The 15069-nt window shown below is 45.6% G+C and overlaps 1 protein-coding gene across 2 annotated transcripts in view; it reads right to left on the reverse strand.

The window, feature by feature from the left end:
• gse1b (Gse1 coiled-coil protein b) overlaps positions 1 to 15069 on the reverse strand; it is a 188206-nt gene that overhangs the window by 62908 nt on the left and 110229 nt on the right. The window contains exon 1 of one of the 2 annotated variants that reach the window (XM_033619464.2): positions 972 to 1681. The exons of the other annotated variant lie outside the window; for it this stretch is intronic. Coding sequence (XP_033475355.1) covers positions 972 to 1008 — 37 coding nt within the window. The 5' untranslated portion in view covers positions 1009 to 1681. Of the gene's footprint in view, positions 1 to 971; positions 1682 to 15069 lie in introns of those variants that run through there. 2 annotated transcript variants of the gene reach the window in all.

Raw genomic sequence — 15069 nt, forward strand, 5'->3', positions numbered from 1 at the left:
GACCAGCTCCTTTGCACAGATTTAGATTAAACAATCAAAAAGACTACGTAAACTGCAAGTGAAACAGTCACTGCATTCATTGCACACAGCATAGTGCATATATTTTTGTGTACTTCACAGGTGTAAGTGCACAGTGTGCTTGTTAAACAACCACAAGCAGGGAAACATTAATACATGTATGAACAAAATTCCGGATGAATACACGCAAATAAAAGAAATATGGTAGAGTGAGCCCAATAACGACGCACAGAGAGGAAAATATTGCCATCTTAAGTTCCCTTCTCTTTGATTCCCCCCCTCCTACCTCAGCCTGTCATTCTCTCTCCCTCTCTCACTGCCCTCTCTTGGCTGTCCTCTCCACAATCAGTGCCCAGTGAGCCGTGAGACGCACTTAAGCGCCGACCGGCGGTAACCTCACGCCGCCCTAGTACTCACTCTTTTTCACACACACAGGCACACACACACAAAACCACAAACATGCATGTGTGCATGCATGCGTGCACAGTCACCGGCACTGACACAAAGACACACAAATACACACACAGACAGATATGAACAGACAAATTACACATACAAAACCACAAATTTGCTTCTCTCCTCTGCTCGCCGTGTGGTCGCGTTGAATAAAACACACGCTGCCACTTAGTGTCCTGTTTACCTGCTGACTTCCGTGCTGATAAGGGGCTGAGAGCTTAGCGAAATAGAGTGAGAGCTGCTGTCACACAGCATTACCAGCCTTGGATCTCAGGTTCCAACCTCAGGACCAGCAACACAAAGACAAGCGTCTCCTTAGATGCACTCCAGAGCTAACCTCAAACCTCTTGTGCACTTTTTCAGAGCACACAAACATACACACATATACACTGCTTAAACCACCACTGTGCATACACACAATATATTTGTAGACTTAAATGCATACAAACACACAAAAATGAAAATTTCCACATCACATACAATTGCTAATAGCTTACCTGGCAAGTAGTAAAGTGGTGCTTTTAGTCCAAACATGGTTACTGTTTAAGTGTCATGAAGAGAGAGCAACTTGTTTCAGACGTGCTTGCAGTCCTGTCCTGGATGACTGAGCTAGAGAGGGGCTTTGCCCTCGCAGCCACCCAGAAACGAGGCTCTGTGTGAGGGGAGGCTGGGCTGGGACTCAGCCTGTCATCCCCGCTCTCTGGTCCTCGCTAACCAAGCGTGAGGCTGGGACCGCCCAGCCAGCTAGGACACACACATACACAAACACACAGACAGTCATACAGATACGCACAGACAGAGAGGTGCAAGGGTCGACCCCCTGAGCACGCCCCCACTCTCGACCCCCTCACTCTCGCCCGTGATCCCCACGGGCAAAGGGTCACACACTCGCTGTCCGTTTCCAAGCAGCAGCAGGAAACACGCTTTTTCTCACACACACACACACATACACACACACACAAACACACACCCAGGGAGCCGGGACAGCCGGAGAAAGATGTAAAAGCTATCGGTCCAGTGCCAAGAAGAGGTGAAAAGAGGCAGGAGGGAGGATAAAATACAGGCTGGGTAAATCCTGAAGACGAGAGCGACGACTGATTCCTGGGACTGTCTTTTATCCCTCTATCCAAGAAAGATGATCAGAGGAGAGACGGCTCTGCTTCCTCCGCTACTGCTGCCACTCTCTGCCTCTCTCTCTCATTTTCTCACCCTCCCTTTTTTCTCCCTCTCTTTCACTGCTGATACGGAGAGAAGGAGGTGGAGGAGAGGAGGAGAGAAGGAGGGCAGAATGAACTCCCTACAGGCAACAACACAACCAGATAGCGTGAAAGTGTGTGTGTGCGTGTGTGTGTGTGTGTGTGTGTGTGTGTGTGAGGGGGGTGGTGGTGTTAGAGCGAAAAAAGATAGAAGAGGCGAGGGTACAGATGAGAGGGAAATACCGGCCGGTGCTGATGCTTCACCCGAGGAGGAGAGTGGTCACAGTTCAATTCGGAGTCAGGGTGACAGCTGATTGGACAGCCCCAGTGACAGCAAGAGGCCAACGACTATCAAGGGAGCATCTGTTCACACTGTATCAGACAGTAGGAAAGCATCAACCAATAGAGAGTGCAGATAGAGTGCCGTGGGTCTTCAAGGGCAGCTCACAATAGAACAGCTACGTGTTTGGAAGAGGAAAATATAAAAGATCCCCCGCCTCCATTCTCTTCTCTGAAAATAAGAGTCCTTGTCTCTGTCTGCGAGTGTGTGGGTGCGTTTGTGTGTCCGTCTAGGAAACTTGGCTCGTGCAGCCTAGCGCACAGACTGCTCACCATGCTGCGCTGACAGCAGACTTTCCCCCCTTCTCTCTCTCTTCATCGCGCACACACACACACACACACATACACACACACACACAAATAAACACACAAACACGCTGTGTTATTCCGCCGCCTGCTCTGCACACAAACCTGACTGAGATGGTGGCAGTAGGGGTGAGGAGTTAACTATCTTCTGGGATGCAGCCATGCCAAACCAAAAAAACAGCAGGAGACAGGGTGAGGGAGAGAGAGAAAGGAAGAGAAAGGGAGAAATGATGGAGAAATACTCTAGCAAGACAGTTTGCCCCGAGGGCTGACTTGCTCTCGAACCCATTCTATGAAATTCACAGTGGGGGAGAAAGAGAGGGGGGATTGGCAGGAGTTTAGTGAGGAAGGGGAGGGAGGCAGACTGAGGGGTCCTCTGCCTTCAGAAAGACTCAGAGGACAGGGGGAGGAGAAAAAAAAGAACTCCACAAAAAGCATCCACAAGCACAGTGAGAATGAGTGGGAGCGCGAAAGGCATGCTCACAGGCAAATAGGGCAAATAATCGCTAATAGGGGCTGATGATTGAAGGAAGAAGGAGAGACAGACAGAAGGAGAGAGCAAAGTGTGGAAGGGGAGGAGAGTCCATAGATTGAGATATGTAAGGAGGGGGGGAGGGACAGATATTCTGGGAACAAAGCCCTTCTATATTTATCCAAAGACAGGAAATCAGTAAATGTTTAATTAAGACAAGTACAATGTGTCTACGGTGTGTAGGTGTGTATGCTATAACATAAGGACAGATAAGTGAGGTTGTGCAACATGTTCACATTTCCACAGCCCTCATGTTACACAGCATGCAGTGCTGAATGTGTGCAAACAACACACATTATCATCGCCGGAAGGCATGTGCGTGCTTCTGTGCTGTTTTGCGCAGGTGTGTGTGTGAGGTAGGTGTTGAAGTGTCTCGCACCTTGCAAGACAGGTTGGAAGGCGACGTGTCCCCCTGAGGTGCTTATACACCACCGACTCTGATGACACGTTGACAGACAGAGAACTGAAAATACAGCATCCAATTTCCGTAAGGTGGACAAGATGAAGATCGATTCATATTTTTTCTCCACACACTACAGTTGCAAGCTGCATCCAGATGTTCCCCCATATTTTAAACAAATTTTCTCAAAAATTCAATAAAATGTGTCAACTAAATTTATGTTGATGTTCTGATGGGAGCACAACAATCAAACAAGCACCTGTAACACTTTTAGTAGGCTACCGCGAATACATCTTTGAATTTGTTTCCTGCCTCCCAGCTGCTATAGCAGCCTCGTTTAAAGTGTTTCATAAGGAACAGGTTATTCCAGATCCTTGATGATTTATTTTAAAATTAACACTGTATTTGGATAATAAATGCATTTGGGAGCATGGTGTTGCAGTGGTTAGCATTGTCACCCCACAGCAAGAGGGTTCCTGGTTTTAACCCGGGGTGGAGGGTTCGAACCTCGGGGTGAGTTTGCATGTTCTGCCCGTGTCAGCGTGGGTTTTCTCTGGGTACTCCAGCTCCCTCCCACTGTCCAAAGACATGCAGGTTTGCGGTGACTCTAAATTGCCCGTAGGTGTGAATGTGAGTGTGAATGGTTGTCTGTCTCTATGTGTCAGCCCTGTGATAGTCTGGTGACCTGTCCAGGGTGTACCCTGCCTCTCGCTCAATGTCATTTTGGATAAGCTCTGACCCCTCTGACCCCCAACAGGATAGGTGTTTACAGAAAATGAATGAATGAATGAATGAATGTATTTGGATAGTCAACCTACAGATAGTGTTTAGACTATTTGTAATATTTCAACAGCTCCCCAAAAGTGAAGCCAAAACAACCTGGTGGCTGGCTGCAGTATAGGTCATAAACTCCACCCCTCCATGTTACTGGATGCAACATGGGCCAAACTAAAAGCTCAAAGTAGAGGTCAAAACAGTTTTTGGTGATGTATGTTCAAGAGTTCATTTTTGTTATCAGTTTGGTAACACACGTTTTTTGATGCTACAAACATCACGATTGACAGCTGTGTGTGCCAATTAGTGCGCTTTTAATCAATAGCGCTGATCACTACTGGTCGACAGGTTTATGGGTGGGAACTCAGCACCATGGAGATTGACACTGGCTCAAAATGATGTCACCAGTGCAAGATGGCAGCGGCCGTATTCAGAATATTTTGGCTTCCTTTGTGAATAGCAGAGAGACGTGGCATCCATCTATATATATATATATAGTTAACAGGTTATCTACATATAACAATTCATGAACATACCTACAAGTTCTCAAAATAATTTAGTTGAACTGTGGAATCTCGACTATGTTGACTACTAATATGCTGTTAAAATTTTACAAATACTCTATAAACTATCTGCAGGTGGACTACACAAATAAACTGTCGCCTAATATTTGATGTTTTAGGTTAAATCTTTGGCAACACAGTGCTGAGTACGGCTTTTGCACAGTTCTAATTATTGAAAAAGAGTTTGTAGAGCAAACAGAGATTAAAACTGTATCATTTTATATCAGTATATCTGAGACAGAGTAGAAGACATTATGTGGAAGAAAATGTTATGAGGATAAAAGGTTACTGCCTCAAAATGAAACCCAGTGCACAGTTCGGTGATGGAAGGGGACATCGACAGGTAATAGATGAGAATAATCTGTTTGCTTCTTTTTTTTTTTTTTTTAATTTTGCTGCTCATTGAGGGACAGGTGATCCTAAAGACTAGCTATCCTCTGTTATTTAAGGTAGTGTAATGAGTCACATTGGACAAGTGCACTGCAGAAAAAGGCACGCACATGCACACACATTCTCTGAAAGGCTATAAAAGCTCCCTGGGGACCGAGGCAGTGTGTGTGACTGAAAATACTGTGATCAAGGAGTAACGGGGAGAGGGAGAGGAGAAGGGAAGAGGGGAAGAACAAAACAAGTGAAAAGGGGGTGTTAGAAAAAAAGGAGGAAAGATGAAAACGGGATGGGAGGAGGGCACAGCAGTCAGGATAGGGAAGAAGCAAGAGAGAGAGAGAGAGAGAGAGAGAGAGAGAGAGAGAGAAGAAGAGTGATCTCCTTCTCACAAACACACACACTCACACACACAACCCTACCATGCCCACTTCCTGTCAACCCACTGTCTTCCCTACAACCCCCCCCTTGCAGGAAAAAATAATCACTCTCTCAATCGTTGTGCCTGCGTGTGTATGTGTATGTGTGTGTGTGTGTGTGTGTGTGTATTGAAAGATGGTCCTCTTCCACGGCAGGGAAAGCAAAGATAAGGCGTCACTATAATGTTTCCCAACCACACACAGCCTCTGGAGGTGCACACAGACTCACACAGACACACGGATACACAAACAAATACTGTAAACTGCTGCACTCTGACACGATTGCAAAAAAACAGGTCAGTTCCTGTGGAGCCACCCGTTCACAATCTGAGGTCGTCAAATGCCCACGCTTTGTCACGCCCCTCGGCATCTGACACCAACGCATAAGGCACCCCTTAGCATCTGTATGAGACGCACCAGGCTTTCAACTAAGTCCAAAGTTAAACCAATCTGCAGCAGTGTTAGACGCTCAGAACAAGCGATGCAGTAGAAGAGCAAGAACGTGTGGATGGATGGGTCAAACAAACACAGGACTCACAGCCAGGAGACAGATGTTTGTGTCCTTTGTGAGCACCTAAGTCACGTGACTACAACATTATGTAGTTAACTTGCATATAAACATACTTATTTTAACCCAAACCATGATCTTTTCCTAAACCTAACCGGAAGTTGTTTTGAAAAGTCACTGTATGCATGTAACGAGTGGAAACTGACACATTCCAAAAGCAATACTAGGGGGGTACTCTGAGCATCATACTTTGAAGCGTGGGGTATTGAGTAATTGGAAACACTGTGTATCAATCTGAAACAGAAACAAGGCCACATATCAGACCACATATACATTTATAGATACAGTAGGACTTAGAAGCCAACTCCATTGCATGGCCTTAGGCCTCACAGCAAGCAGGAGAGGTAAGGAAACATTTTGGAAGGAAGGGGGTGTAACATTTGGGAGTTTGACAGATTTTACAAAAAAAAATAATAAGCTGAACTTCAGCGCGTCGTCTCAGATCAAATTTGACGAGAAATGATATCTCGTCACCCTTCACTCACCCCTATTTGCCGAGACCCGCACCCACTCCACCATTACACACACCCCTTTAACCTGACCTCCCGCTGGTGATTAGAGGCCCGCGCAGTGTGTGTGAGCATGTGTGCGTGTGTGTATCGGTCTTTGTGTGTGAGATGCTTCTCTCCGTATGCTAATCACAGCCTAGCACTGAGAATTAATTTGCAAATGTGTCATTACCCATCAGGCTCAGCAGCAATAACCCTGCAATTACACAACTCTCGCCTGGCCAGCTGAGCACCACACATGCAAATGTATGCACACACACAGCCACACACACACACACACACACACAGCCACACACACACACTCGCTCGCGCACATGCTGTTTCTACAGTACTGGACAGAAAAGCTCTGATATAAAGATGCTGCCTTCTCAAAGATAGGACACCCTGCTTTACCACGGCAAGGAAAACATACAGTACTTTGTATCCAAGCGATATTCAGCATGTTTACAGTGTAATCACAGCTCCTCACCTCAGTGTCAACAGGACAGCAACCAAGGTCAGCTGCGCTTTTTCACATGCTCCTGTTTCTTAGCAACATTATCCAGGAGTGTGCCCTTGCTAAGAAGTTCAGCGGAATCGCACAATGCCTTCATATATTGTACCAGACACAGTAACTGAGCATCGGCGTGTATGTGTGTGTGTGTGTGTGTGTGTGTGTGTGTGTGTGTGTGTGCGTGTGTTCATGAGGTCAAGCACTTACCTGTGAAATGAGGGGTCAGGATCAGAGGAGAAGTGTGCAACGGCCATGAGTAGGAGGAGGAGGAGGAGGAGGAGGATGGTTGACATGAAAAAGAGAAAACAACAAAGCTGTGAGTTTACATGAGTTATATCTAAAGTTAGCATACATTTATTAGCGCTATCTGACATGACAAATGAAAGAATATACTAAATACAGAACTATATAACAACTGAATGCTTCTCTAAAGGGCTATGTGAACCATGTGTTACAGCCCTTGCATTTATAACATCTCAATTCAATTAATGCACCACCTTTAAAAATTTACCAAATGAGGAACAGCTTTTTAAAGTGCCCATTAGAGTTTAAGGGAGTTGGAGAATCTTTTTGCAAAGAAGCCGTGAAGCTTTGTCAGAGGCTTGTGATGGTACACAACCTTACTAAGACAATTTATGCATATTGAAAATATATTTTGGAAATGCATGCAAAACAGCAACGGTCATTTGGGTTTCCATCCAAATGTTTTACATGGACCTGCACTTGTAACGCGCCTTTCTAGTCATCCGACCACTCAAAGCGCTTTACACTAAGTCCCATTCACCCATTCACACACATTCATACACTGGTGGCCGAGGCTACCATACAAGGTGCCACCTGCTACTCAGTTTTTAACACACTGACACACTGATGGAACAGCCTTCAGGAGCGATTTCGGGTTCAGTATCTTGCTCAAGGATACTTCGACATGCAGACTGAAGGAGCTGGAAATCGAACTGCTGATCTTCCGATTGGTGGTTGACCTGCTCTGCCTCTGAGCCATAGCCGCCAAATTTAAACCAAATCTTCAGAAAATCTCCTTAAAAAAAAAAAGGCGAATTTATCTGTTTTCCATTCACATAAGATACGCTAATACTGAAAGTTCAAGATCAACAGTTTGTGGTGCTAATTCTCCAACCAGGTGCCATTATACCACTGCAGAAGAAGAGAGCCAGTCACAGTTTAAAGAAGGAAAACAATGGATGTATAATAATGCAAAGCACACTGGACAATGGGATTAGACAGTTTTAAGCAACTGATATTATAGCTATGTGCTTCTATAAGAGTTCTGGTGACAACCTTGTGTGCATTATAAGCACTTTAAAAGCCTTCAGAGACAAGAAAGAGAGCTTGCAGTGACCTATGCAATGACATTACATCATGACTGTATGTCATGATTTATTCAATGAGTCTGTTTCCATTGCACTTAGTCATATTTACCCATTATTCGTAACCAACTTATTCACCTTATCCCAAGTATAAAAATTGTCTGGTGCTTACACTTGGGTTTTTGTATACACAAATTAAAAAATGCACATAAAAAAAGGTGAATGGAAAGCACCCATGTTAAGTCTTCCTTGAATCTGAAGTTAAGGAATGGCTGACACTGATTAGAGCTCATATTTTTCAGTCTGGTGAAAAGCAGGGGAAACAGCAGCGACACCAAACTGACTGCTAGTTGAGTTTTTAGGTCATTACCTCTTTTAAAGAAAATTCTGTGTTTCAAAATTGAGGTCAACAAAGGGTTAAAGTCAAACTAAATGCTCAGTCACTGGATGCAAACCACCTGCTCTCGAAATCCACTTATCATCACATCACCTAATATGGTTAAAGCTCATTCACACATTTCTGGGCCTGCTACAAGAAACTAACCTGCAGTGGCACAAACTCATCTAAAGCATGTCACACACCTGTCACACATACTCCTCAACACTTCAGACGCACTCTTCTCTGACGTTGGCCTTGTCGCCCGTTGCAGTCACACCTTGGGGTGACGGCAAAGGTGTGCACATGCACATGCATAATGTGTCTGCCTTTTCCATCACTTGGAGCTTAACTGACTCGACCTTGAAAGAACTGTCAAACAACGGGCAGTTGACGAACAGAAGACAAAAGGCTTAAACCGATTATTTTCTTTGAACAGGGGAAGAATGTCAAACACAAAAATTTAAATTCCTTAAAATGATTCATGTTTTCCCTGTGATCACGCACTGCTGGCAGATAAACAGACAAATAACCTGACATGAGAAGGAAACCACAAACCAAGACGGAAGAACCGAGGGTAAAGGGGAAGACGGGATGTTTTGTAATCTCAGGCCACTGTCCAACTACTGATGAAGCTTTGGTGTTGCTAATCCTGCCTGACTCAGTTTATAAAAGACACTGAAGATAAACACTTGAGTCTCAAGTTAACAGATTCATGTACTTGGAGACCCTGCTGGCAACTCTGAAAGAGAGAGTCTATTTTGACAATTTACTTTGGCAACACAAAGCAGATCACTGCATGAGTAACCTAACACTTCCAGCGAGGACAGCAGAGGTCTAGAGAGATTCTTGTCAAAGTGTGGGATAATACAAGCTCCCTGAGCCAAAGGCAACATTGACTGGCTTTTACACGAAACACATCTGGTTTGATTTCGACTCAAAGGAACAGAATTTGCATTAACACAGTGTCTACAAAGCTACTGATGCCAGAGACAAGCAAGTTGCTGTACTGACTCAGTTATCAGCAAAGAAACTGTCCACACAGGGTTTAATCGAGCATTAGTTACACTTCACTTGGAGGCCAGAGAAGCGTTTGCATTAGCATAACCAAAGTATGCACATTATCCTGTCACGTTATCTAGCTGTGGTGACTTCCTTGTTGCCATTATGGCAGTTATCAGGTGGTGCCAAAACTAAAGAACTGATGTTTAAAATTCTCTACAAGCCTGTTGTCTTCACTAGTACATATCTGTGCAAGATTAATCCATGCACTCCACTAAGAAAGAGATACTTTACTGACAAACTGAAGTGATTTGAATCGGAAACAAGCTAAATTATGCTCTTACTTTGAGGAAAGAAATAATATTGCAACACTTAGCCATGATTCTAGATTAAGTTACCCATTAAAATGGATGATTTGCGCAGTGTGTATAGCCCTATGAACATTCTCCAGAATTTCTCTTGATGACATCTTCAGGTGCCTCTTGCATTTTCTTGCTTTGAGAGTCACATTTTAATATTCACAAATCAAGCCCGCACTCCTCATGTTCCCTGGAACACTGTCACTCCTGATTTAAAGTGGATTTCCCTTTTAAATGGCTGCTAGCCCTTATTGTGGCCAACTCTCACACACACAGACGCACACTCGAGAGAACCAGGTGGGGGGAAGCTGGCCAGAGCTGACAACCTGATGTGCCGTCATATCATATCCCTCCCACAATGCCTTGTGGCACACCTGCTTTCTAGCACAGACAACAAAAGCGTCCCTGTTCTCAGCCGAGGGAATGCATCGCGCCACACGTCTCTGCTCTGATGAGGCTTTTTATAGTCACTCAGCTCTCTTACCTGCATCCTCCAACCCTTCATCTGTCTCCATATCAAACACATCAGATCTGCTGCCTCTCAGCGAGTCCCGTTGTTATTAGACAGAAGAGCAGAGAACCACAGATGAAGAGAAGGAGGAGGGAGAGAATCTTTAAAAGCGCTGCTCATTTGATTAACAAATATGTGTGTACATGTGTGCTGCGTGTTCCTCTATGTAGTGTGTGTGTATACGGGGCGTATGCGGGTGTGTGTCTGTGAAATCGCCCAGGGGGCAGGTGTATGGTATGCAAACACAGCTGAGGGAACCTAGGGAGCAGACGCAGCAGGAGAATCCTGCTTTACAGCAACGTGCTGCAAAGAGGCTGACAACAGGCTGACAGGGTGGGATCACATACACACAAGCAGGTATGCACACACACACAGTTGGTCACATAAACATGTTTATACACATATGCACAAATAAGAACAGCACACACAATCCCATGTACATGATTTAATATTTAATTGTGTGTATCCATACACATAAGACTGCATCCACACACACTGCAAGCACACACAAAGAGCTGCTGGCAGTGTGTTTTTCGCTTGACTTGTGCTCTCCTGTGACATTTCCTCATTGCCTTGTTTGTCTCAATTATCCCTGCTTATTGGACAGAGATGGTTAACCCATTAACTTACACACGGGGAGGACGAAAGGAGAGCAAGAGAGAGAGACAGAGAGAGAGTGAAACAGCGAGTGCGGCGGAGCTGGATTACAGTTCGGCATGCCTTAGGCGTGTTGTGAATCACACAACTGTACGAGGCCACAAACATGGGCTGGCCGGGCCGGGCGCCAAGCAAACACACAAAGTTGTACACGCACACACAGGCAGCAGAGAGCAGCTGAGGGGGCAGCGGAGCATCAGCACCTTGGGGTCTGTTGGAGGGCCTGAGCTGACCTTCTCCACTCACCATTGTGCTTCTGGATTTAACATCCTACAACAAGGCTGCGGCTTTGTGTGTGTGAGTGTTGTAACTGTGGGTAAGTGCATCATTAGATGTGCCAACATGTGTGCCTGAAATGTATGTATGTTGGAAAGCTGTGTGTGTATAAGGAGGCTGGCTTGCCCTGTGTCAGGCCTCTGCTGTGTTCAGTAAGTGAGGCGTGCTAATACTGCGTGTGCTCAGGTTTCACGCATCAGCACACAGTCGAAGAGACTTACTCGAGGTCACCGACTGTCAAACCCTCCTCCCCGTCTCCCCCTAACCCCTACCGCCTCCTCCCCTCCGTGACTCAATCCTTCCTTTCCTCTCGCTAAATACTTTACCTTTAGCCAAGCTTCAGCACTCTATCTTTCAGTTTCCTTTTGCCCCCCCCCACTCCCCCTCCCACTCTCCCACTTTGCTATCAGTCGTCCCTTCCCTCTGCCTCTCCCCCTCCCTCCTCCTTACTCCCTAGAGGATTCCATCATGCTCAGTCTTTTAGTATCTTTAATGTCTTTTACCTGTCAACAGAGGAGAGAATGTGCGAGCAGCTCCCCAACAAAGGAAAAACACCCTCCTGTCATCTCAGAAAATGCTGCAGGGAGGAGGGGGGGGGCAGGGAGGGAGATCGACAGGGGGACAGGGGGAGCTAGATAACACGGGAAGCGGAATAAAAAGGGAAATGCTGAGGGAAGGGGATAGAAATATGAGGCAGAGGGAATATTTTGCACTTAATGTGTGTTAAGTAAACACAAGCTGTGCCATTCCTGAGCAAGTTAGCGGTTTGAAAATAGCATTTAAACGGCAATATGTTTTAAACAGGCGTCACATTTCAACACCTTCATACACTTGGAGATGACACACCCTATCTGTAAACTACTGTTGCACAATTACCCCTTGTTTTAATCACAAGGAGCAGCTCAAGTATGAATTTCAAACTCTTACACACTTGTGAAAGAACACGGGCAAACATAGACAAACATGACCTCTCCAGCTTCAGACAGAACCAGCCTGTGAACCCTCAGAGGCTCAGTTCAGCTCTACCACACTCCGCAACAGTCCCAGCAACACACATTCACACGGGATAAAACTATAAGCCATGCAATCCAATAGGCACCTCACTCAATCTGGGACTGTCTCTCTATCCCATGCCAGTGTGTGTGTTTGTGTGAGTGAATCCTTTGCTATTGCTAATCTGCTGGCGCAGCCCCCCGTCCTCAGCGTTGCCCTCGTCTCCGTATTATTCTGGGATTAGCTCGTGTGTTAGCCTAGCTGCAGCCCACAGCCTGAGCTGGGGAGAGGCAGCCATCTTAGAACAATGCCTATTGATGAAACACTAAGAGGCTTGATTGGATTAATCATCTCTCCCTCTCCTTTTTTTTCCTTCTCTAGCTGTCCCTCTTTGTTTCCATTCCCCTTCTTTTTCTCTTCTGTCCTTCTGCCTTTCCCTACTTCCCTTCAAAGCTCAATAACACACAGATTTCGTTGTTTCTCCCCGGTGACGAGATGGCGCTGTTAACGCCCCCTCGTTGGATAACGAACACATTTAACAGGCTGCCGGTTTACGAGGGCACTTCAAGGTAAAAAGTAAACATCTAATTAAAAGGAGAATCAAACAGCTTCTCACTGCTTCCGTGTGGTAATACATTTTCCATTACAGTGCTTAAGTGGCAGGCCCCTCCTTGATGGGAGCGATATGAACGAAGAATCATATGCAAGATGTTGGAGAGGGAAAACTGTGATTGGAGACTCATATATGTAAGCTTTTCTTTCTTTCTATGAAACACATGAACGAGAGCTGCCAACATGTGAGGGAGAGCAGAGAGGGATAGGGGTGAATCTCTGCAGATTTGGCCTGTGTTTAGTTGGGGCACTCTACCAAGTGGCAGTCGCTAGCCTGGGCGGCCTTTGGCCCGCTGTCCCCACCAATCACATTCCGGCCCCTAACTACGCCAGCGTGGACCCACAGCAACCCTCCAGTCTGGTGCCAAACACCCTTGCGCACACACACACACACACGCACACACGCACACACACACACACACACGCACACACACAAGGGAAACCACAGCTCATACAAGCACTGCAGCCAACTCCATTTTCAAACATGGAAAACAACTGAATTAACACTCTGTGATCCTCTGCCAAAGCAGAAGGATGCTCCTTTATACATTCAAACACACACACATGCACGCGCATGCAAACAGCACGCAAACAAGTACATATCCATGAACGCACACACACAAGGGGCTGTTTGGGTGGAGTTATCTGTGGTTAGATTTTAAATGCCTCATCCCCTCCTTATTGCTGCTTCTCCCTCTCTCTCTGTCTGCTTCGCTTTCACCGTGTCTTTTCTGCTGCTGCAAAGATAAAAGCAAATTACTGTCTCATGCCGGTGTTGTTAGCATCGAAGCTATTTAGACAGTGGCACCTCTGTGTGATGCTCCAGTGTTTGGAATCCAAAAATTGGGTTGAGAACAAGGGTGAGTCAGAGTGATGAGGGGTAAGGTGGGGTGGGTGAGGGAAAGGCAAGGCAAAGGCGGTGTGATGAAGTAGCTGGGACATAATTTCTTCTGAAGCACAAACCACTTGATCTAAATGCATCTTATTTATATTTGCACTGATAATGACCACACATGCACCTTCTCCTCTCTCACATCTTCCCTTTTTCCCCCCCTCCATGTCTTATCTCTTCCCGACTCCCTCCCCTGTTATTTCCTCCATCCACGGCTGAAAATGGTTTCTTTTTTCTTTCTCTCTATAATCCTCCCATCACATCACCGGTCTAATCTGACCACTTCTCTGTCTCCCTAATTCCTCCGTCTTTCTTCTCCCCCCCTACTTGTCCCATTGCCATTTTTTTTCTTAGCTCTCATATGAAAACTGCACTGTTTAAAAATGCAGACACACACACACACACACACACAGACTCCACACATGAGCACGCAAAGCCACACACACACAAGATCTGACACTACTTTTGTTTTTGTTTTTGAACAAACCAATTGTCACAGCTATGGTTATTTAAGGATGTTTTCTCTGTTGAAAATCACAGTAGGAAGAAAAAAATGGCAACCAGCTAAAAACGGAGAGAGGCAATCACCTGACATCACAGCTATTCATCCTGCAGAGAGCTGTTTGGTCCTCCACCAGCATGAAGAGGAAAGGCCTTCCAAGAATCCCTCCTCTCTCTCTCCTCCCTGTCTTTTTCCACAGATTAATCTGTCCAGCAGCCGTATAAATCTCTGCGCTCACTGTGGAGAAATGCTCTATGTGGATCATTTATGTATGACAGAAAACGGAGATAAACCCTGCTAAACCTCACTTTAAACGGCCTGAACTGACCTCACGCTACACACACACACACTACGTTTAGCTGTAGCATGAACAATATGTGCTTTTGTGCTACATGTGTGAGAAATGAGATAATGTTGAAGTGTAGGTTTACATTACCCAGAGAGCATGTGTGAGTGTGTGTTGTCCTGGTTTGTGCTGCTTGTTAAGGTGTCATGATCATTTATGGCTAAGGTCAAAGCAACTCTCTCCTTTACTAAAAAAAAGGGAGGGGGCCTCAGGAGAAGAGAACCAGGGGGGAAAAAAAAAACATTAGAGGAGGGGGGG

This window comes from Epinephelus lanceolatus, chromosome 2 (genome assembly GCF_041903045.1).
Source record: "Epinephelus lanceolatus isolate andai-2023 chromosome 2, ASM4190304v1, whole genome shotgun sequence".
Taxonomy (NCBI): domain Eukaryota; kingdom Metazoa; phylum Chordata; class Actinopteri; order Perciformes; family Serranidae; genus Epinephelus; species Epinephelus lanceolatus.